Source organism: Acipenser ruthenus, chromosome 20, assembly GCF_902713425.1.
Source record: "Acipenser ruthenus chromosome 20, fAciRut3.2 maternal haplotype, whole genome shotgun sequence".
Lineage (NCBI taxonomy): Eukaryota > Metazoa > Chordata > Actinopteri > Acipenseriformes > Acipenseridae > Acipenser > Acipenser ruthenus.
Window position 1 is genome coordinate 8276550 of NC_081208.1, and position 23240 is coordinate 8299789.

The 23240-nt window shown below is 42.4% G+C and overlaps 1 protein-coding gene across 1 annotated transcript in view; it reads left to right on the forward strand.

Moving 5' to 3' along the window:
* LOC131696458 (E3 ubiquitin-protein ligase TRIM62-like) overlaps positions 1-18338 on the forward strand; it is a 40028-nt gene extending 21690 nt beyond the window's left edge. Inside the window, exons 2-5 of the mRNA XM_058993435.1 lie at positions 9100-9195; positions 11699-11955; positions 13206-13321; positions 15815-18338. Of these exons, the coding sequence (XP_058849418.1) occupies positions 9100-9195; positions 11699-11955; positions 13206-13321; positions 15815-16365 (1020 nt within the window). The 3' untranslated portion in view covers positions 16366-18338. The remainder of the gene's footprint in view (positions 1-9099; positions 9196-11698; positions 11956-13205; positions 13322-15814) is intronic.
* Positions 18339-23240: the final 4902 nt, after the last annotated feature.

Genomic DNA, 23240 nt, shown 5'->3' on the forward strand with positions numbered 1-23240 from the left:
CAGCATTTTTGTGTTACAGGCACCAGTGCGCCAACCACCGAAAAAACTGTTTACAATTTTTTTTTGCCACATTTGCAACCATTTTAGTGCTAGTTTGGAGCCCTGCAAATTCAAGCCTTACACATTTTACACACAGCTTGACTCTTCTAGAACATGAGGCGAGTCCACACTGGATTTTAAACCGTCCGGATCAGGTTGAATTTCACCATCGTCCTGATGAGATTATCAACATTAATAAACCGCCTCCTTTCAGTTTGTTTCACTCCGCTGCCAGCGGGTTTGACAAAAGCACCTTGAACACAGTGAATGGTAAGTGAGGCTGCTAGAGTGCATGCTAATAAATACTATTCTCTATTTATCAGTGTAGACACACATTTAATGGATGCTCATGTTTGTTAGCAGACAAAATTTTGCTTAAAAAAAAAAAAAAGTGGATCGATACAGGGGTCACTATCGATTTTAATTGTATCGTCAAGAAAAGTATCACGGTTCACCGTGTGAATTGGCACACCCCTAGTCATTGGGCTTGGATAGTAATGCTGGGTCGCACCTAATGTGGAACCCCTTTTAAATCAATGCCAAGCTATATCTGCCAGGATTCTCCTATTGGTAACAGGACATGCAGGGGGTGTCACTGCGGCAGATGTGTTTCCCAGGATTCTTGCATTTCCATCGCAGGGTCTGTTCGGCGCACAGAAGGGGCTTGTTGTGTGAGAGCAGCCCTCAGAACAGCATGCTCGGGGCACAGAAGGGGCTTGTAGTGTTGTGTGAGTCAGCAGCCCCCAGGACTACAACCCGTCTGTCGAGCTGTAGAGGCAGTCGTGGGTTAAAGCCACAGTGCTGGATCTATTGTGGTGAGAGAATTCTGTTAGGTGGCAGATTACTGGGCCTCTAGATCGTGAGGAAAGAGCTTTGCCAGAGGTCTGATCCAGACAGTCCGATCGCCTTGAGACGTGCTCGGCCTAATCCTGCACAATCTCTCTTCAGACTGCTATTAATTAGGGGGCTCTGCAGAGCTGCCTGGTGCATGCGGAGCTGCACAGCACAGGAGGCTGTCCTGATGTTCCCCAAGCAGACATGCAATTCATTGGAAATCAACATTTGTTCACAGTTTAAAAATAGTTATAGGTTATAGTTTGAGAATAATCCCATAAATTATGCCTTTCATACACTTCCATTAGCTGCAGTATGTAGGTCTTGAAAGAAATGTGCAGTTTTTCTCAGAAGCGTGGTTATATAAAAAATAGATTATTCTTGCTCCATTTCACCTGGACAGTGATGTTGTTGTCCCCACTGGTCCGACCCTTATTTCCTGTCATAACCAGCAGGCTGCTATTGACTGACATGCTTTTTAGCCAGTGAGCTGCTTCAACCCTGAAAACCCTCCTGAGGTGAAATGACCTAGGAAGGGGAACAGTAACAGAATACCTGAAAGCAACGTAACCAACCAAAATACAAGCCTTTTATCAAATGAAAGTACATGTCTGCTATAACACACATGTCCTTCAAAACTGCACATGCGAGACCCATATAGCACATGGAAATGCATGAAAGAGAAGATGTGTGGGATTGATTCATCAACTAGAACCACTTTAAGAAGTCCCTTAGACACACAGGATAAAAAAGAAAAACACCTGGCTTATCCTGGCACACAACCTAGCATCCAGTCAAAAGGCTTGAATGGTCCTTTATTGAGTTTGTTGGAGTTCGGAGGTATTCTTTTATACAAGTTTGACTCCTTCTTTTGTAATGCCCCTTGCCTCTCATGTGCTTCCGTGTTGGTCTTGGTGTTGCACCTTCTGAACACAATAGCTATGCATGTACTCCACGATCGCTAACAAGAGGTTGAACGCAATTCTAATCCCTCGATTTGTAAGGCACAGGCTGCTTGGCTTCCAAGCGTGTCGCTCTGTTAATAAAGCAGAGCCCACCCTGCTTCCTCCTGTCAAAAAATCACGTGCTCCCGTTTAATAATGTTGGCACGTTCTGCTACAAGTCACGGACCTAGTGTGGAATAAACAAGGGAATCTGTTTCCCTAGCAACAAATTGCTGGGTTTGCAAAAAAATAAATAAAAAGGAAGCAAAATTGAAGCACAGCTAGTCATACTGGCTTATTTTAACAGTTCAGATGAGTATTCTGAGTAATTAGTTTAAGTCTGCAAATTACTCCAGGTAACTCGCTTAGTCCCCCCCTGCCCCCAAAGACCTTCTAGGTAGCAACTCAAGTGACATTACAGACTGTATCGACTCTTGTTTAGAGCTTCTGGGCCATCACCAGTGAGAGCCTGGTAGGTACAGTGGCTCTTGTGCAGTGTTTCCGGTTGCAAAAAGGTTTGTGCTCTGTGGGTGCTAGCCGAGTGGGGCTAATGGTTTGGCACCCACAGAAATTCTCCAACTGCTTCTTGCTCTTTTGACTAATCGTGCATCTAATGCATTCAGTATTACTTCATGGATATTCAATCAGGCTGTAGCTTGCTGATTGCATCTCTAATGTTGGTTCAGATAAAAGTCCTCTCTGCAGTCACATGCCAAGCCATCTCACAAGAACAGCTGGAACCCCAAAATGTTTTCTAGGTGGGTGTACAGCACACTGCAGATTTTGTTTTTAGTCTTTGTTGCTCAAACACCTGCTTATGTGCAAACTGGTACAGGGATTGTGAACAGCAGTGGGGGGAATGCTACTTGCATGTAAGCACGGTGAGTGGTAGGTTTTAGATGCCTTACTTCCACCTGGAGCTACCATGAAATTGGTGCAGCCGTTAGTTTTAATTCCAGACTCGCCCATCCAAGAAAAACTGCTTTTGACTAATGGAGGCATTCAGGAAGTACAGGAGTTCAAGTACAAAAGCAGCATCATAGTCGGCATGACTGTATCCAAGCAGAAGATGTGAGATTTAAAGCTGTTCCAAAAGGCTTTAAAGAACATACAAGAGAGAAACCAGTTTGTAAATGTATGGAAATGATCGCTAACAAGCATAGGCAGAGGAATCCCTGTATGTGGGCCTCTCTGTACTCTGTATGCACAGCACACACGGCAGGGGAGCTGGAAAGGAACATGCCCTCAGGCATTGCGACACTGTGAATTATTACAACAGCGTCTTGCCCAAGTGAAATGTATCATTCTGTTGAAGTGAATAATCGATAAAGCATTGGGGAGGGGCAGATTTAATTTCCTGTTGATACAGTAACAAGGTGAGGGATTGTACAGTGCATGTGCTGGCTCCCTAGGAGAGGTAGTGATGGAAGTTCTGTTCCCCGTCTGGGTGTTAGGTGATGATGATACTTCGATTTATTTGTAATATATAACTTGGTTGTTTTAGTGTTTTACCTCTTTCATAAAATAGGAGTTAGAGACTGGAGAAAACACTGCGTTTCCACCTTCCGGTTCTGGAATCTGGTCTCCATTGACTACTTCCTCTGCAAACCTGCACATTTGAGATCTCTGAGAGTCTGTGGAAGGCTGCACATGTCAAAGGTTTCTAAAAAGGCCTTGTTGTGGGTGGATATGATTAAGCTATGTTCAGATCTCTGAGAGTCAGTGGAAGGCTGCACAGTTTTTAACAGACCTTGCTGTGGGTGGAGACGATTTCTCTTCATTGTGGCTCAATAAGAGCTCCTGTGCTCATAGGTCCTGTCTTAACAGCATGTTGAGTGGAGGTGTAACTCTGCTGTACTGTAATGCTGAACCAAAGGGTTATTAATATAACCAAAAGGGATTTCAGTTTTATGAAGCAGTCCGTTATGGAATCCATAACAGTTCTATCGATCAGTTTGTTTTCATATTTAGGCTTGCTGTTGGTTAGTATGTACAGTGGGTGTGTTGTGTCCAGTCTCTGTAATGACAGGCTGTGATTGCTGGTGGATGTGAGGTCGTGTCTGGGGCAGGCAGTGAGAGACAGACTGTTTTATGATGAAGTGATTTTCTCTTTCACCTTCCAGCCCCCTAACTCTGATCTCACAAGCACTGTAATTTATAATCTAGGAAAGCCAGAACTGGGCAAAGCAGGGCTCACATTAGCGTTGTGCATAGGTGGCGTTTGTATAAAGAGACCATATGCAGTTTGAAGTTTGGTTTAACAGTAAGGGACTGTTTGTGGCACAGTGTCATACACATCCTGAAAGTGTAGCTAATATTACTACCTAGTACAATACACATGGAGCACAATATCATACACATCATGATGCATGCAGGTCTCTATATGATGTGCAATACAATACCTATTACAGTCCTACTTTTGAATGATGTGTCACAACATCAAGCGATCATTAATGACGGGCTATTTTGTGTGTATATGTATGTGTTGTGACAGGGCAGAGGCTCTGTGTGTGTGTGTGCGTGTTTGGTGGCTGGCAGCAATCTTTGCTCAGGTGCTGAGGAACAGCCTGGGGCCAAGACTGCCAACTTTGCCCAGCCACATGATTTCGTTGGTTTGACTGATTTTGTTTTATTAGTTAAACCAATTAAATAATAATGTGGCTGTGCACATTTAATTGTGTACAGTTATAATATGGGAAATGGCATGCTGCAAGTCCTGATCTGACAGCGTGTAACAGACTGCTCTTATGATTGGCATGTTCCCATTTGTTTCCAGTAAAAACAAGTTTAAATTGTAGTGGGTTTGTTCTGCTGTTTACAGTATTATGCAGTCAATCTTGTAAGGTGCCGTACATTTAATTTAATTCTCTAAATGTTTATTTTTTTTCTCAGCAGTACACTTCCAAATTACAGTCCCACGTATGTCTATGCATTCTGCTTTAACCTTCCTTAAAACTGTCAGTTTGATAAATAATCTTTGTCTTCGCTGCAACAGCTGACCCTGCTTTTGTACAAGACTCCCGCTACATTACTTTCATTATGGTAATATCTTAAATTACTGTGCCTGCTTCTGTGGCTGAAGAGATATTATCAGCTCATCATCTTACTAGGGAATCTGCTGCACAATTAAATCATCCTTAAACTCTACGATAAACAGTGTAACCAAATCTATTACATCTGGGATAGTTGAGGCTGCTAAAGAAAATGCAACAGACGAAAAAATCTGTTTGTGTTGACTCAACTTTATTTAGGTACCCTGTGATTTGACTGGTCGAAAAGTAACGTTGGTTAATTGGAATTCACAAAACTTTTTTCATCTTGGTACGGTAACCTTTTCGCTTCCTTTTTTTGTTTAATTATTTTTTATAATGTGCTGCATTATATCCCTTCATTAAAATGATTGAGCATATTGTTAATGGAATGTGTGCAATGCACAAACCTCAAGTGCTTTTTTATTTTTCGCTGTTCTAAATTTTCTTGAATGCAACTGTTTATTAAGCTACATGTTTACACAACAGTACTCGCACGTTTGGTCACCATCACAACTGTTGCATGAAACTGGGGTTACTGTATTTTGCTGGTGTCAATCCAGCACCTGTCTGCATATTATTATTATTATTATTATTATTATTATTATTATTATTATTATTTATTTATTAGCAGACGCCCTTACCCAGGGCGACTTACAATTGTTACAAGATATCACATTATTTTTACATACAATTCCCCATTTATACAGTTGGGTTTTTACTGGAGCAATCTAGGTAAAGCTCAAGGGTACAGCAGCAGTGTCCCCCCACCTGAGATTGAACCCAAGAGTCCAGAGCCCTAACCACTACTCCACACTGCTGCCCACTTACAAGCATTTAGCATCCTTCTTGCACTTCAGTTTATTAAAACATGTGATGTGTGTGGGGGGGGGGGGTTTCTTCATTTTTTATACAGACAGACATCATAGCGTGTTCATATATATTGACACATTTGCAACCATTTTAGTTGCAGTCTGGAGCCCAGTAGCTACAGTCAGTAGTGCCTTTGGCCAAGTATCATGGTACACCCCTCTATTGTGATTTAATGTATGGGAGCTGGGGGAGTAATGGATTAGAGTTTCAAATGCTTTCAATACAATTGCCAAGGATTCATTTACGGTGAGTTCTGATTTATTGTTGAACCGAGGTCTGACTTAAAACCCCACAGTAAAAGCTCAGGAAAAGTTCCTTCAGGTCAGAAATGTAAGAGCTGGGAAATCAATACAGCCTCAACTAAAACCAGTTTGAATGTGTTGGGGCCTGTTTTTCAACAAGCTTGATTAGCATTAGACACTGTAAAATGATCGTCAAAAAAGGAATGCATTCGTTTAAGTAACAAATGAGCTTTCTGGATGCACTTTTGATGCATGTGTTTACCTTGGAAAGGAATAGTGAAAGCAATGTAATACTACTGTCGGTTCCCTTGCTGTCATATTTTATTGCTCTTAGAAACTGATAGTGTCCCTCCCTCCATCTGTCACACTTTGCATAGTGAACACGATTGTAAAGATCATTAGAGGCTACATAATAACACTGTGGAGCCCAGCTGCAGTGTGTGGGAGTAGGTTATCGTACTCGTTCTTCTGCTCCAAGCAGCCTGGGTGCAGGAACAAGGAGCTCATGAACTGGGGGTACGTTTTGATCTTGCATATGTGCTGTGTCTGGAACGACGTTGTACCTTTAGATAAGCACTGTGGAAGCAGACTTCACAAAGTTCAGCTGCACACACCTGCAACTAGGTAGGATATAGAAGACAGGCACTTGAGAGTGCGAGTGAGGCAAGCGACCTGCATCCTGTCTGGACGACAGACCATCTCCGTACCCGAGCGATCTCTTAAACCAGTTTGAATGTATTGGGTCTTGATCATGAGGACCCCCAGTATGAGCGTGCCCTGGCTGGTTTATTCTGTTTTTTAACTTTTACTTTTTTGATGTTTTCCAGATAATTTGCTCTTTGATTACTTGGCCATTTTATTTTACTACATCGCATTAGGTGGCCTTTTAAAAAGCAGTCCACACGCATGCAGGGGGTCCTCATAATCGTGTAATAATTGCACAGTACCAGATTGGTCTCTATTCTGAATGAGGACCTAATTAAGCCTCCCTGTTTTATAAGAACGGGTCAAGGGCTCCCAGCTGAGCAGGCATCCGCCAGCAGATTAATTACCATTGTAATTAAAATCAAACGAGCTGAGATCTCCTATAATGCTAAATAAACCCCTTTCCGGCCAGGTTGGCAAACAATGCATAATTCATCCATCTTGTCTCTCTGGATTAATAACAGCTCTGTGCTCCTCTTAAAGCTTGAGAGCAAATGTCCAGACAGATCGATAGTGTTTGAAGAGTACCTGTTACTGCTGCGGCTGCCAGGATTCAAGATTCACTGCTGCCCTCACCTAGGAATACTGGCTGAATCACTTGAATAAACTTAAAGAAATGCTTATTTCAGAAACACGGAGCCCTACTATACAGCAAAGGTAACATTATAAGTAACTCTTTCAGGTTGAAAGGTTTTGATGTGCTCCCGAGTGGCGCATCCAGTAAAAACACTTGTGTAGAGTGCCGGATGCGCCCTATAGTCTGGACGTCGCGAGTTCGAGTCCAGGCTATTCCTTTGCCGACCGAGGACGGGAGCTCTCAGGGGGCGGCGCTCAATTGGCCGAGCGCCTACCGGGTGGTGGGAGGGTTAGGTCGTCCAGGGGGTCCTCGGCTAACCGCGCACCAGCGACCCCTGTAGTCTGGCCGGGTGCCTGCTGGCTTGTCTGTAAGATGCCCGAGAGCTGCGTTGTCCTCCGAAGCGTGTGCCGTCAGCCGACCCCTTTTTTTTTTTTTTTTTTTTTTCACACTGCGGACTCACCATGCAGCCACCCAAGAGCTACAGCGTCGGAGGACAACGCAGGACATGAATTTTAAAATAATATGCATCCAGCACGAAATGTAATTGTAATAATTTAGGTCAGATTTATCTTTGTCCAAAATGTTCTCGAGGAAGGGGAATACCCCGAACCCCTCTCCCCCGCTTATCTGCAGCAAATAGTCTGGACCAGCAGTCCAGCTGATGAAACGTGGGACCCAAAGTGCCTCTGCAGTCTGTTATTTACATTAGGGTTGTGACAGGGTGGCTGTGCGGTGACGTCAGGTCCGAAGCAGGAAGGGAAACACTCTGACACCAGGCAGTACTGCAGTTCAAAAAGAAGATACTGCGCGCCGTTTATTTAAATACAAAAATAAAATAAAAAGTTTAAACACAAAACACAGTGCTCACAGAGCAAAATAAAGTAAAAACAAAATCTCGAACACAAACAACACGATCAGGCTGGGCAATAGCCTTCACTGATCCTTTGGTTTTTTAAGTTTCGTTTCTTGCTCCTAACACCCCACCCCGGAACATGGAGAGCTGCAGGCTTTTTATACCATGGCCGAGGGGTTTAACTAGCTGGCAATTATTCTATTACCCCTCGGCCACAATCTGCACAGGTTTTTTAAATTACTGTGGATGGGGCTACTCATCCACGCTACTTAAACAATACAAAACAAAAACACACGGCTACGCCGTCACATTTATAAATAAATCATAACGATGATGATGATAATAATAATAATAATAATAATACAAAATAACACGGGGGCGGAGGGGGGAAACCCTGTTCTAAAAATAAACAAAACACTGTACAGGGCTCCTCGCCCTGTTACCAGGGTGTTATGGTGTGTGGCACGTTCATGTTTACTACCGTTTCTACCTTAAACAGGCATGACGCATTCCTACCAGCTATGCATTCCACATGTCTGCACTCAGGAACCCTTTATGTATACCGGATACACACCTTGGCCTAAAGGAATCACTGACACACAGGGAATCATTTCACCCTTAACCCTCAACTTCCCTTTGTACTGTATAGCATGTCTCTGTTTGAAATGAGAGCCTGAGCTTACCTTCGTCTGTACCTTTTTGTAGGAATGAAAACACTGCAATGAAGAGATTGTTTTCCAGTATTCCTCCTCTAGGCTCACGGTAGAAGTCTTGTGGTCCTCTCTGTGCTTCTCTTATGCAGTGTGGTGACTGAAACAGGGCACAGTGTGATCACAGGGGTCTGGTTTTAAAGCAGTGTATATCTTGGCATAAGTTCCCTACGTTGGTATTCCACACTTTTGCCTGTTCACATTCCGTGATTGTGTCTTTTACGCCAGTTGAGTCTCATTAGTTCTGTACTTCATGCTTTACCCTTACTGTTTGCATGCCTGTGTCCTTGCAGAGGGAGATGAAGGAGCAGCTGGTGGCCCTGCAGGACAGTGAGGGGGGACACATAGAGGCCCTGCAGCTGCTGCAGCGACAGCTCACTGAGACCAAGGTAAGCAGACACCAGCATTAGCACGCAGTACAGCATGGGTAACTGTACCAGTGAAACAAACATGCAAATTAAACCTATCCGTGTGGAGGACATGATGTATATGAAGAGTGTGTATAGAATGAGCAATGGAAAAGGCAATTTGTTTAATGAAAATTGCTTAAGATGTTTGTCCCCAATCAAGAGCCAAGAGCTTTGAACATGCTAAGAGTAGCACTGAATAGTGACAGGTGAACACAGAAACTGGTAGTCGACTAGTCGCACGTCACAGGATGTGAAGTAATCGTGAAGAGTGTGCTTTCAGATGGATGGATGCGCAGTTTTTCTCTCAACTAATAAAGCCTAAAGGAATTAGGCTGCAGTTTTGCCTCCTGGGCTGTGACAATTTGTTGAAGTGGCGATTTCCACCTTTCTACAGTCCTGCCTAGAAATTGATTAATGACAATTTCAAGAATGCAAATTGGTGTATTGAGCAAGTGTTTAATTTGGACACCTTCTCTAATGGAGGGGAGGTGGGGGTGTCGTTACGCCAGCAGCTGCAATGCTGTGAGGTGGCAGCGTGTTGTTGATTTTTGTTTTGGTTTTGACAGTGAATAATTAAGATACACGGATATTTTGACACTCTGGGGCCTACTGTGATCAGGGCCATTGATCATTTCTACAGAATTGTGTTTTAATTGCAAACGCTGCAAGTCAAGCCAGCTTCTTCAGTACAAATATCAGGGGCTTCTGAGAGCTGCTGGAGCTGGCGTTGCAGGTTGATTTATATTACTTGGAAAGCCCTTTAGTGATACCAGAAAGGTTTAACCTCATAATGTACGACATTTCTCCTCATCCCTGCACATTGCAAGGAAAATCTCATTCAGAGGTCACTTCCTCGTTTCAGCAGTGCTCTTGGAGATCGGACTGCCCAGAGCAAACCACTCGCATGCTGTACAAACTCTCTGTACAACACCCCATCCTGCCTGCCCGAGGAGAGTCCCATACAGACAAACTCTGTACAGCATCCCAACATCCCAGCACCCCATTCGAGGGGAGTTCCATACAAACACACTCTCTGTACAACATCCCAACAGCCCGTCCTGCCCACTTGAGGGGAGTCCCATCTCCATTGCAAGTCGGATATGATCAGATTGTTTTTTGTTCTCTCTCTCAACTGTTTTTGACATCCAATCAGTTTTTGGTAAAACCAAAGTGAAAGTTTAACTGAAACTGAACTGCATTTGTGCAGCCAAGGAAATGGGACATACCATTATAACACACGTGTTGTTTTTAGTCGTGACAAATAAGCTCAGTACAATGTTATTGCATAGTAATTATTTCCCTAGTACCCCCGTTCTCGCTGTGGTTGGGTGTAAATCACATCCTGAGTAGAGCTGCAGCTCATGTGATCTATATAAGGCTCTTACACTTGAATTCAATGTCGATTTTTAGAATGTGCAACAAAGTAATCAAACAAAACTCCTTTCAATACATACACAGTAAAGGAAGATCCCTTAATGTTAAACTGACCTGCGCACCAGAAGCATTTCATTTAAAGCAGTTTCCAGTGTATCCCACGCTTGTTTTTCAGCTTCACCCAGTTTACTGCTTATTCCAGTTTCACAATGGTTCGCTAACATTTTATTTTCTTTACATACTTTTTGCATTTGGCTGTTTTTAGTCAGTTTAGCATCATTATTACATTTTCCTATTGCATCTACCAGATTAATTGAACAGACGAAACAGACTATTGAGTTAAGTCTTGTCATAACTTTTGATTTATGTTACCATATTAAAGTGAAGGGATGTTAATATGAACCGTCTGCAATGTGTGCAATGAGTTTCCAGAAATGCCACCTTTTAACCTCTTAAATGAACTTTCCTGCAATGCAATTATATTTGCTTGTAATTCACAGTAGCTCATGTATTATTCTATATACATCAAGTAGACATTTAGGGTAATGCCTTCATCACCGTTTTCTTTTTAAAACACTTTGGATTTTTGTTAAAGCTTTGTACTATTAGTTGCCTGGCTGCTGATGAGTGCCCCTGTTGTGATTTATCCTCGGCAGAGCCTCCTTGGTGAGTGTATTTAACTCATGAAGAGACTGTGGGGCTTGTCGGGCATGGACTGCCTCGCAACAGCAGGGCCACAGTGTGTGTGTGTGTGTGTGTGTGTGTGTGTGTCTTTTTGTGATGGTAAAGCATTAAAGGCCTCTCTCCTTGACCTGCACTTTAACGGGATAGCCTGAAGATTAATAGCTTTTTTACAGGAGCGTTCTTAAACCTTCGGTTTTTAAAGTTAATTCACAAATGCAGGAGTTTGAGCAATCAGACCCTTTTTTAAATAGTTCCTTCCCTGTATACTCATTCATGCTGCTGTGAGAAGAGCAGATTAGCAGGGGCCTGATTCCTGAAATGCCTTTAATACACAGAGTAGGAACTCCCACTAACCCTGCCCATGTGAAATTGAATAACCCTGTATATGTGTAGAGTGTAAGAATGCCCTCGCTCTCCCGAACAGTCATCTGCGAACAGCCTGCGCGCCACGCTGGCCGATGCGTTCGAGCGGCTGCACCGGTTCCTGCGCGAGCGGCAGAAGTCCATGCTGGAAGAGCTGGAGACGGACACGGCGCGCACGCTCTGCGACATCGAGGACAAGATCCAACGCTACAGCCAGCAGCTGCACGATGTCAAGGAGGGGATCCAGATCCTGCAAGAGCGCCTGAGCGAGAGCGACCAGCACAGCTTCCTGCAGGGGGTGGCCCTGACCTCCGAAAGGTAGGACCGCTGCCATGGAGAGCTTCCGCAGGACCAGTCAAACTGTACTGCACGCAAGCCGATTACACTATGTAACACAATTTTTGTTCCTGGGTAGTAAGTGTTATTTCCTAATTGCTTATGCCTCAAAAGTATAGAAAATGGCTATTTTTCCCCACAAACTTTGCTTTTGTGACCAGGAGTGATATTTTGAAATTTACCTATTTCCAATGAGAAAACGGGCGAATTTGTGTCTCTTCGTTCACATAGTCAGAAAAAAACAACATATGAATCCAAATTAACATGTATTTATACTAAAGTAATACAAAAATGACTACAAAAGATTTAGAAGTGAGTAGTTTTTCGAGATTTACGATTATACTGTAAATCACTTTCACGAATCAGCCCCCAAATGTTGTCTCCCATCTTGGCTTGAGGCACCCCATGATGATGTATAGAGATTAGATTCTTCTTCCAATCCGCTCCTTTTGTTGTATAATAAAATAAAGATAATACCGGCGGACGTTCAGGTAAGTACAACAGCAGTACTCATGAATGTTCCTGTGTGTCCCGGCCCCCCAGGAGCTTTGGAATCACAATTGTAGCTTCCACACGCCAGGCGCGAGGCGATTCTTCATTGGGCAACGAGATACTTTCGCAGCGACATGACCCTACATACCAGAAGCAGCGATGCAACAGATTGGAAAACTGACAGATAAATAAAACAAAAAAATTGCTAGTAGTAAAACTATGATCAAGACTGGTACATATTCGTCAACTTGATGTAGTAATTATGGGTGTCTTCTCTGATGGTATTTCAACATATATGGCAATAAATCATACATACCAGGCTTACCCAGGGCCTTCGAAATGGACTCCCATATATTACCTTTCTATTTATTTTTTGACGGCAAGTATTTATTTTTTTTTCTGTCATTTTGGGTACTGCTTCACGCAGGTGGACACCGTGCATTGAGGCTGTTCTCTGATTGGTCAATTCCCTAGGCGTTGCACGACAAATAACGAAAAATAGGATTCCATTCTATTTATTTTGTGTTGCTCCACTGTCGCCCTGGTGTCACCCCTGCATCGCTTGTCGTGTCGCCTGTGGTGTAAAAGATACTTATCAAAAGTATAGGTTCTATTCATTTTGTTGCATTGCTGTACAGTTTTACTTGTTGCATCGCGTCTGGTGTCTAGCAGCCTTTACACACAATGTTAGCAGAGGCTTGGAAACCTGCTGGACTCATTGTAACACTGGTCTTTTTCAGAATTAAAGGGAAGATCCATGAAACTAACCTGACGTATGAAGATTTCCCCACATCCAAATACATGGGACCCCTGCAGTACACAATCTGGAAATCCCTCTTCCAGGACATTTCGCCAGGTAAATGATATGAATCTCCTGCTGCAAGCCTCTCAGCCAATCCCTGCACTCTGCCTTTTAATCTTCTCCTCCTGCAAGCCTCTCAGCCAATCCCCGCACTCTACCATTTTGGATTCTGATATGCCCAGAACCTCAGGCTTGCGCTCTTCAGGTGGTGGTAATGGTACTTGCTCAGCATGGTGGGACTCTGTTTTTTGTGAGTCTGCAGTGGAATACAACAGAAGTGCAACTGAACAGCTGATTGCTCCTGATGCAGTGATCCTCACACAGCTAGCAGCATTGCAGTGGAAGGCATGAGTGAAATCTGCATTCTGTAGGAGCCCCGAATTCAATAGGGGTGTGTGTGCGTGTGTATAGTATTGTTAAAAATGAACTCCTCAAACATGCTACCCTGATTTACATATTAGCTTCACCTTTTTGTATTTCCCATTGTTCTGTTGGTGGCCAGTGCTATTTGCTGGCGATTTTTTTACTTTTGTTTAATACTCCAATATTCTTCTAGTATATTAGGGACTTTCAGAGCATGGCACACCCCAGCTGTTGTACCCAATTGCAAAGATCTTCTCACAAGTTCTGGTACTCTATTCTGCAGTTTGTTAGTCCTGTGTTTAAGTACAAAGCAAGCATTTAAAAAACAAAACCACACCATCTCTGTGCTTTTTTTTTATCTTATCTTATTTATTTAAATCCAGCCCTAAACTCATTTTAAATGATTCTATCTCCAAAGCAGAATAGAGCAAGGTAAAGCTAAGGATAGGGTTTCTTGTTGTTTCTATAGTGCCGCGGTGCATAAGAACAGCGTTTTTGTTTTTATAACATACAAAGCATGAGCTAAATCAAAAGACCAGGTAAACAGTAACAAGCGCTTTGTTAATGAAAGCTGAATATTTCAGCATAACGTTGCATGGTGAACTGTAAAGGCAGTGGGAGAGGGGGCTGCGGCCGCGGCAGCTGATGCTGATGCGGGAATGTTCCTGTCAGCTTCCAAACAAATTACAGTTAGAAGAAAAACTTCAGGTCCCGACCAGATCCTTCAGCGCACATTGTGCGTGTGAACAGCTGTTGTGCAGCCCTGCTGCTGAGCAACCGCACAGTGCAGGTGGATCCCCACACAATTGACACGGAGATTCAAGAGCTGTACTGCCGGTGTTTGTTGTCAGTCTTGCATAATTTAGTTACTGAAAGCATCGTTCTTGGGCAGTATGGGGGTGCTTGTCCATCCCTGTAGTCACTTTTGCATGTTCATGCTGTCTATGCAGGTCATGGTGTAAAGGTTGTGTGAAAATTTATTCAAGAGCCCTTATAAACAACCAGCAAAAAATTCTGAGAAAATAAATAGAGGACTAGAAACCAGAGTCCAAGCTGTTAAAATGCAGAAATCCCAGTTTTTGTAGAGGTACAAAACAAAGCCAATGAAATTCAGACACACACTTCTGTGAAATGTTCCATTTCTAGCTGAAATTTTAAACAAGCTGCTGGAATTGACATTGTTGTTAATGATAAAATTATTATGAAATACTGCTGAGATTCATAGGGTTATAAATTTCAGAGCAGTTATCAATTTTTAAATGATTTACTCCGCATGCAGGCACATTTTCCCCTAGTACGTCTGGGAATATAATCTATTTTTTCTAATATAATAGCAACTTCTTGTATGCAAAATCTATAGCCATGGGGATAGTCTTAATTCCACAAGATTTCTAATGAATATTGGTGCCAGAGCTTATGTATTGAATCCGCTGAAGCTGCAGTGTGATGAATTTACATGAGTGTGTCATTTTATTTTTGAATGCAGCAAAATAGTGGAAGGTAAAGTCAGTGAGGACACAACGTAATGGAAGTACAGAATTCTCTTAAATCAAAGTGTGTTGCACAAAAAAAATATACCCGACAGCCACAAGCCTGTAAAGAGGGCGTCCGTCCACCATGGGCCCATAAAATCCACCACCGTTTCTGAAGAGTAATCTGTGCTGTCGTAGATACGGAACCATGTGCCAACCCAGCGCTTAACTGTCAAAGTATCTCAGATCTGCTAGAATGAACATGCAACAGGGGGATGCAGCCTTTATATATTACAGAACCTGTTGAGGGATGCTGTTTGTAGAACTGGCAAGTGGAGGGCAGCCTCACAAAAATGTTACAAATTGCAATACAAAATTCCAACCCCTGTGTTTGTGAAGCTGACACGTGTATTTCTTTCTTTTTGTTGTTGTTTTTAATCAATTTGACAGAGTATGTGAGCATTGATCACATAGTTCTATATGATCCTGAAGTCCGTACAGGAATGGCCTACACCAAAACATTCAGTAAAATAAGATCTTCAATACAGGCCGTACACCACTATTTCATGCATTCATCATTTTGAATGGATTTAAGGTGTTTTAATTGACTTTTTTGTATCTAGCGTTCTGTTTATTTTCTCCAAAATTCAGATTTTAACCTAACTTGATAGGATGTGCAAATCCTGACCGTCCCGCTCTGTTCTCTTGCCAGTGCCGGCTGGGCTGACGCTGGACCCCATCACGGCTCACCAGCGCCTCATCCTGTCTGACGACTGCACCATCGTGGCGTACGGGAACCTGCACCCTCAGCCGCTGCAGGACTCCCCGCGCCGCTTCGATGTGGAGGTGTCCGTGCTGGGCTCCCAGGGCTTCGACTCGGGCGTGCACTACTGGGAGGTGACGGTGTGTGAGAAGACGCAGTGGATGATCGGCCTGGCCCACGAGGCAGTGAGCCACAAGGGCAGCATCCAGATCCAGCCGGCCCGCGGCTTCTACTGCATCGTCATGCACGACGGGAACCAGTACAGCGCCTGCACGGAGCCCTGGACCCGCCTCAACGTCAAGACCAAGCTGGAGAAGGTGGGCGTCTACCTGGACCACCCCAAGGGCCTGCTGGTCTTCTACAACGCTGACGACATGTCCTGGCTCTACACCTACCGGGAGAAGTTCATTGGCAAGCTCTACCCTTACTTCAGTCCTGGGCAGAGCCACGCCAACGGCAAGAACGTCCAGCCCCTGCGCATCAACACCGTCAGACTATAGGCGGGATGTGGGGTGGGGTGGGCAGTGTGTAGAGACTTGAGATCAATTCTAATAAATGTATAATTCACAGGCTCTGTTTTTACGGGTTACAAGATTAAGATACATACCAGTGCTGCTCTTCTTTTTACTTCTGTAGTTGCTGCAGTTGTCCTGTGTTGCTGGATAGTGTGGCCTGGCTTTTCCAAGCTCTTCAGTATTTATCACACAGATGTCTTGTTTACTGAGGCTTCCTAAAGCATCGTGTTCTACAATGTGTTGTGAGGATCAGTGGATTGAAGAGGGAGGGGACTGTGGGTCCCTCCACAGTCAACACAGCAGCATGGGTAAGATGAGGCTGACCTTAGGGGTCGTCCAAAATGATCATCAATTACAGCAAGCGTACATAGCGTGCTGTTTTTCAAGACCACCCCCCCCCCCCCCCCCCCCCCCCCAAAAGGCGTGGATAAAAATGCTGACATCATACTGAAAGTGAAAATAGACACTAGACTAGTTTGCTGTATCCTATATTGGACACAAACACACAGGAATTGCAGAAACTTAATTGGCTCATGGATTTTCTATATTTATCACTGTACATGCACAGAAAGCAGGTAGTACTTGGCTTTGCATATTTGTTATAGATTTCCATCAACCGAGAGAGGCAGCTCAAGTAATTAAGGTAAATGATATTTCATTTCAAGTCCCCCAGCACATAGGAGTGTTTACTGTTTATACTGAAAAGTATATTTGTGTCAAATGGGATTGCATTCTTGTAGGTCGTTAGTTCAAGAGGTTGTATTTTAGCAACTTCAAATGTATTGCAAGAAATAGGTTGTTTTTCTAATCCGATTTCGCAGTGAATCCGCGGAGTACTGTGTGACAGGCAGGCAGGATTTTTCAGTCTAGCTGCATTTATTTATGTATTTATTCATTTAAAAGAAGCTTTTTTTATGGTACGCTGTACTGTTTGAGAAACAGATTTTAGACATGTATGTAATTGAACGAATTGTGCATGTATTTGCACACTGAGGGAATACATTAAGAAACAAAAACCTATTTTTCCGCCATTTAGCAATGAATTGTATTTCACGTTAATTGTGCGGAACTGTCTGTTTACCATTTGTCATTCAAACTCAAGTTTTAAAGATGAGACATATCCGGAGCTTGCTGACTCTCCCATGCCTTCCATACTCTCTCGTGCACCGACATAGAGGATCCTTTTTCTCAATCAAAAGTAAAATATCATGAACCGTGACCCAAATGACATCTCAGTTATTTTTCAGGAAGGCCTGTGAATATTTAAATCTATCAAAAAGGACAAACTGCCCCCTGCTCCCCTCTCGGCGCACGCTTTGTATGCTTTTAGAAAATGACGGTAACTATGGACGGTCCCTTAAGCTACACTGTTAGATTTGGGGAGTGCTGAATGCATTCCAGACCTGCCCTGTGCTCTACAGTACATTCTTTTTGGGGAGGGGCCAGTACAGATTTTTTTTAAATGCAACACTTTGCTGGGAGCAAGAAAGTGCTGATTGATTTCTGTTAAGGGACAGCGTTAACAGAATTCTGAATTGTAATTCTGTAATGAAAGCATACTCTGGGAAGCCAGCCTGGCATTGCATGTTTTAAAGTGAGTTTTAACCTCTGAAGGATCAGTGGTCTGGTTCTCTTTTGGTGTAATGTAATAAACCTGGATCCTGCACTTCATGGTTGTGGTGGTGGTGGAGGGGAATGCTCATTTGAGTTTCTTTGTGGTCTCTCTTGACATGTTCCTGTAAATTCATTGTGATGAGTGTTTGTAAACAGTAGGGGGAGCATTTCTCTCTGCTGCTGGCATAGTAATCTGTAAAAGCAACTCTACTCTTACACTTGTGTAGCTTTACAGACTTTCTGGGTGGAGGGGAAACATTGTCATGTAAAAATAAATGAGAATTTTAAAGAGGCATGTTTAATGTATTGGATACACTATTAAAGCGCAACTGAATTCAACAAGATCCATTTTGAGTGGAGTCCTGTAAAAGTTCGGCTGGTGGTTTGGTCTCTGACAGTGGCAGTGTCCTGCAGTGGATATATAGTAAAGAGGAATGTTTACCAGAGTTAAGGTTTCTGTGCATGGCTTTCTCAGAAACCAGACATTGTTGGTGTTCAACTTTGTATACATTATCAAAGGTACTTTAGTTTTAACTACAGCCATAAAAACCACCTGTCACCACTGGGAAAGAAACAGCCATTTTCCAGCTCCATGTCGGCACCTCCTTGGGCACTGGTACCATTTGACAGGAAACGCCTAGCAGCTAATCTTTCCAAAATGGGCTAGGACCAAGATCACAAGCGTGGACTGCCACTGATCAATCTGGTAAAGTTACAAAAGCAGTCTAACATACTTTATATAATATGCTTGAATTGTTTGCATAATAATGTAAAAGTTATTATGCAAACAGTGTGCAGCAGTGTGGAGTAGTGGTTAGTGCTCTGGACTCTTGACCGGAGGGGCGTGGGTTCAATCCCAGGTGGGGGACATTGCTGTTGTACCCTTGAGGTACTTTACCTAGATTGCTCCAGTAAAAACCCAGCTGTATAAATGGGTAATTGTATGTAAAAATAATGTGTAAATAATAATGTAATTGTATGTAAAAATAATGTGATATCTTTTAACAATTGTAAGTCGCCCTAGATAAGGGTGTCTGCTAAGAAATTAATAATACTGTAATTTCTTTCAGAACATTTCATTTATGCAAATGTACAGTATGTACAACACACTACGGTTGGATAAATGAAAAAGATCGTCAAATGGTTTGGTTGGGATGCACTAACCTTGAGGGCTCAGGTTGTGTTTCACAGCCTGCTTCACATCGGAGATGCAGCAAACCAGCCTTCCTTGAAATTTAATTTAATACATTCAGGGCTTTATTCATAACATCCAATTAATTTCTCAATCACTGTTCAAAACACTGCCTTGAAAATTCATGTTATCCCTTGCTCCTTTTTTGTTCCTAGCATCTTCTTGCTTTTTCCTGGGTTCATTATGTAAAGTGAGGGGCAGGGAAAATACTGCTATGGCTATTAAGAAAAAATACATTGATTTAAAGCTTTGGTTTACACCCCCATGCTCCAGACTGCAGTAAAGCTATTCCCCTACATTCTGTTTTTTACTTCAGAAAGATCCTGGGACTCAGATGTGCAGTAAGCGTGGGTTGCCATCCATTTCCCACAGCCGCAGTACAGTTCATCGCACTGTACAATGCCACACACATGCCCTTCTGTATACGGCTACATAAAAGAGAAACCCACAGCTTCCTCCCCTCTGCTCAGAGCCAGCAGCTTCAAGCACCTTTTGCCTGCGGCTGATTCTTTAAAAGGAATCTCACCACTTAATGAATAGCTGGAGAGCTGCTGGAAATGCAGTGTGCTTTGTTTTGTGCTGCTGAATGTTGTTCGGATAATGAATTGCACTCTGTAATACGAGCCAGTCCAACACACCACCGCTGCAAAGAGAGATGTGTGTATGAGACTGGGCAGGCGCTCCTCACAGATTGAATTGTGATGCCAGAGAACCAGGACACGATCGCATGCAATGGGAGCCAGCTGGAGGGGTTGCATCTTACTTTACCAGAGAAATACATTTACACAAGGTACAGCAGGTTCAATTCCCCTTGCATTTGGGAGGGGAGGGGAGGGGCGGGGGGGGTCTGGCTTTAAATCTAGAGGACATATTAATTGACTTTGGTGTTCTCAACATATCCAGTGTGAAAAGGGAGTGGTAGTTTTATTAGGTGGGCATTGAGGTTGGGTGTGCAAGTGGATACATATTGTGGCACAAACAACAGCCAAGAATTTTGGAGAGTAACCAAAAACAATAATTTCATACAGTATATAAAAAGCCCTGAAAAAAAACAAAAAAACATTTTGGGGTATCTACCTAAAACTCGAAAAATGAAATGAATAAAACCCCAAAAACAGAAGCCCTGATTATAGAAAATAAGGTGCATGTATTAAATGATTCATGCAGCCCCACTCTACAGTATATTGGCTGTGTGCATGGGGCTTTAAGAAAGCAAGATTTATCAAGTACTTGCATGGATGTTTCCTGCTGTTCTTTATTGCTATACAGGTATTCTGTTAGCAGCATTGCACAGAATCATGAGCACACTGAAAAGTTACAAGTATACAACAGTAGAAATGCAATACTGTAATACCTTTCTCATTGCTGTATTTCTGATGCCACTGTATTATTATTTATTTCTTAGCCAGGGCGACTTACAGTTGTTACAAGATATCACTATTTTTTACATACAATTACCCATTTATACAGTTGAGTTTTTACTGGAGCAATCTAGGTAAAGTACCTTGATCAAGGGTACAGCAGCAGTGTCCCCTACTTGGGATTGAACCCACGACCCTCCGGTCAAGAGTCCAGAGCCCTAACCACTACTCCACACTGCTTCTCTCTGACCTTGATCACAGCTTGTCAGCCTGTCTGCCTAGCAATGAGGCGATACGGGCTTGGGAAAAAAACAGTGTATTTTTGAATTGTTACGCACACCATATCAAAACAAGTGAAACCTCACTATGAAGTTGCTGCTGTTTGCTGGTACCTGATCACTCACTCTAGTGGTTTAGCTGCAATTGGACCCTATGACCTACAGCAAAGGAACCAGAATGCAGCAGTTTATCTAAAGCATTGTATTGAATTAACAGAAAACATCTTGACAACTTTTTACACTTTTAAGTCTATTTAAAAGCTCTTTTCAAAATGTCTGCTCTAGTGCACTGATAGTTGCCCACATTGTCAAACAGGTAAAACAGCAATAATGATCCACGGTGTGATACGGAACTTAAAAGCCAGAGCACTTATGTTTTTTTTTTTTTTTTTTTAATCGCTCTTCCTGCAGTGATTTAGAGGACAGATCTCAAACCCCAGTGCACTAGGGCAGCCATTTTGAAAAGAGATTTGAAATAAAGTTATACGTGTAACAAGTTGTCAGGATTATAACAATGAAAATAAAAATTACAGGTACGTTATTTAAACAATTGTAGCAACACGTGGGACTGTATAATGCTATATATTTCTGAACCCCGCTACTTACTCTTCAAAGATTCTAAGTACAATAACAGTGGGACCAGTGATAATGTTAAATAAGAGGTAAGATAATTGCTTTTAAACCTTGGTTAGCACTCCTTTAATGGGGGGGGGGGCAGTGATAATGTTAATAAAGCTAATACATATTTGTAGTATCTCATCCTTAAATTAAATTGCTGTCTCTTTATAATCTGCAAAAACAGCAGGTCTGACAAGAGCTTGATAGAAACTCCAGTGAGAGGGGGGAGGGGGGGTGCACATTGAGTGTTTCACAGTAGCTCTTGAATTATTAAATGTGTTTGAACTCAAGTATCAGATCCAAGCTTCTCAGGTGCAGAAGATTATTCTAAACATCAACAACCCACTCTCACCACTGAAAGGAAGTTCAAACACACAGTTCAGGGAACAATTTTGACTAACGTGGGGTAAACTAGCTTTCCGTGTGCATAATATGCACATGTACGCTTTTGGTTGTATTTGAAGGCTTTCTTGATTTTGAATAATAAGGGTTCTCTGTGTTTGTACTGTTGATAATCACTCTGATATGTCCACGTGTGGACACGCGCTGCTTCTTGTGGTCCAATGAAGAAGTATTCTTTGAAGTGCCTTTCTTGAACCAGCATCAACCACTGACAAGTTCTTGGCAGCATTGTCCGCTTCATCTTTTACTCAGTCAGGATCGGTTGAAGAGCTGGTGGAAAATTAAAACGATATTCTAACAAACACCTTAGATACTATTGCACCTTATAAAATTAAGAAAGTTGTTGCAAAAAGACTCTCCCCATGGTTTAATGACACAACACGTATGAACAAACGTGTTATAAACTAGAACGGAGATGGATGCTAGACTTCAGGTCCTTTTATTTAATTTGGAAAGATACTATTTTGAAATATAGGGCTGCACTATCCTCAGCAAGATCAGCATATTATTCAAACCTCATTGAAACAAATAACAATAATCCAAAATTTCCATTTCAGTCTATAGCTCAGTTAACTGATCCTCCTCCAGAGTCTATCCAAACAAACACTCTACCATCAGTAAGTTGTAATGACTTCATGAATCACTTTAACAAAAAAGTTACTGACATTAGGAATCAGATATTCAACAGCGTACCAAATTTAGATGCGTCACGACATCAATCCACATTCCTGAGCATTTTTCTTCCATTAGTCAAATGGGTGTGGCTAATAGTTAAGATGAAATCCACTGCATGTGCATTAGATCCTATCCCCACTCCACTTTTTAATATTGTCAATAGCTCCCTTTTATCAGGTACTGTTCTTAACTCTTTCAAGACTGCAATAGTAAAACCAGGGCTCGAAATCTACCTGAGTTCACAATGTTCCTAATTACTACAGGCCTATCGTAAAACGGCAGGGGGAAGCTTGCATCTTTACAGCTGAAACTACGGTACCTTTGGGGAACTTTGATACTATGATGTGGAAGGACTACAGTATAGTAAACAGAAACCCTGCTGTAATATTTAATTTCAATATTGTAAATGATAACATTGTGGGAGATTGCAACTTTCATTTCTTTTTGTAATGAAAAAGGCCTCCTGTTTGGGAAGCCATCTAGCCAGCCTGCAGATTGCGCCTAAGAGAAAGGGCCACGAGAAACAGCAATCTGCCACGGAACATTTCAGGCTGTTTTACCTAACAAGAGCAGAGGGCTACAGCAAGTTTTCTGAAATGAATGAAACAGCTTTAATGGTGTAAAACTAGAAAGAAACAATGTAGTTGTTGTTTGAAGCAGGTTGTGTAATGATGTGCAATGTTTCAGGCAGGAAACTCTAAACACACCTGAAATATCATA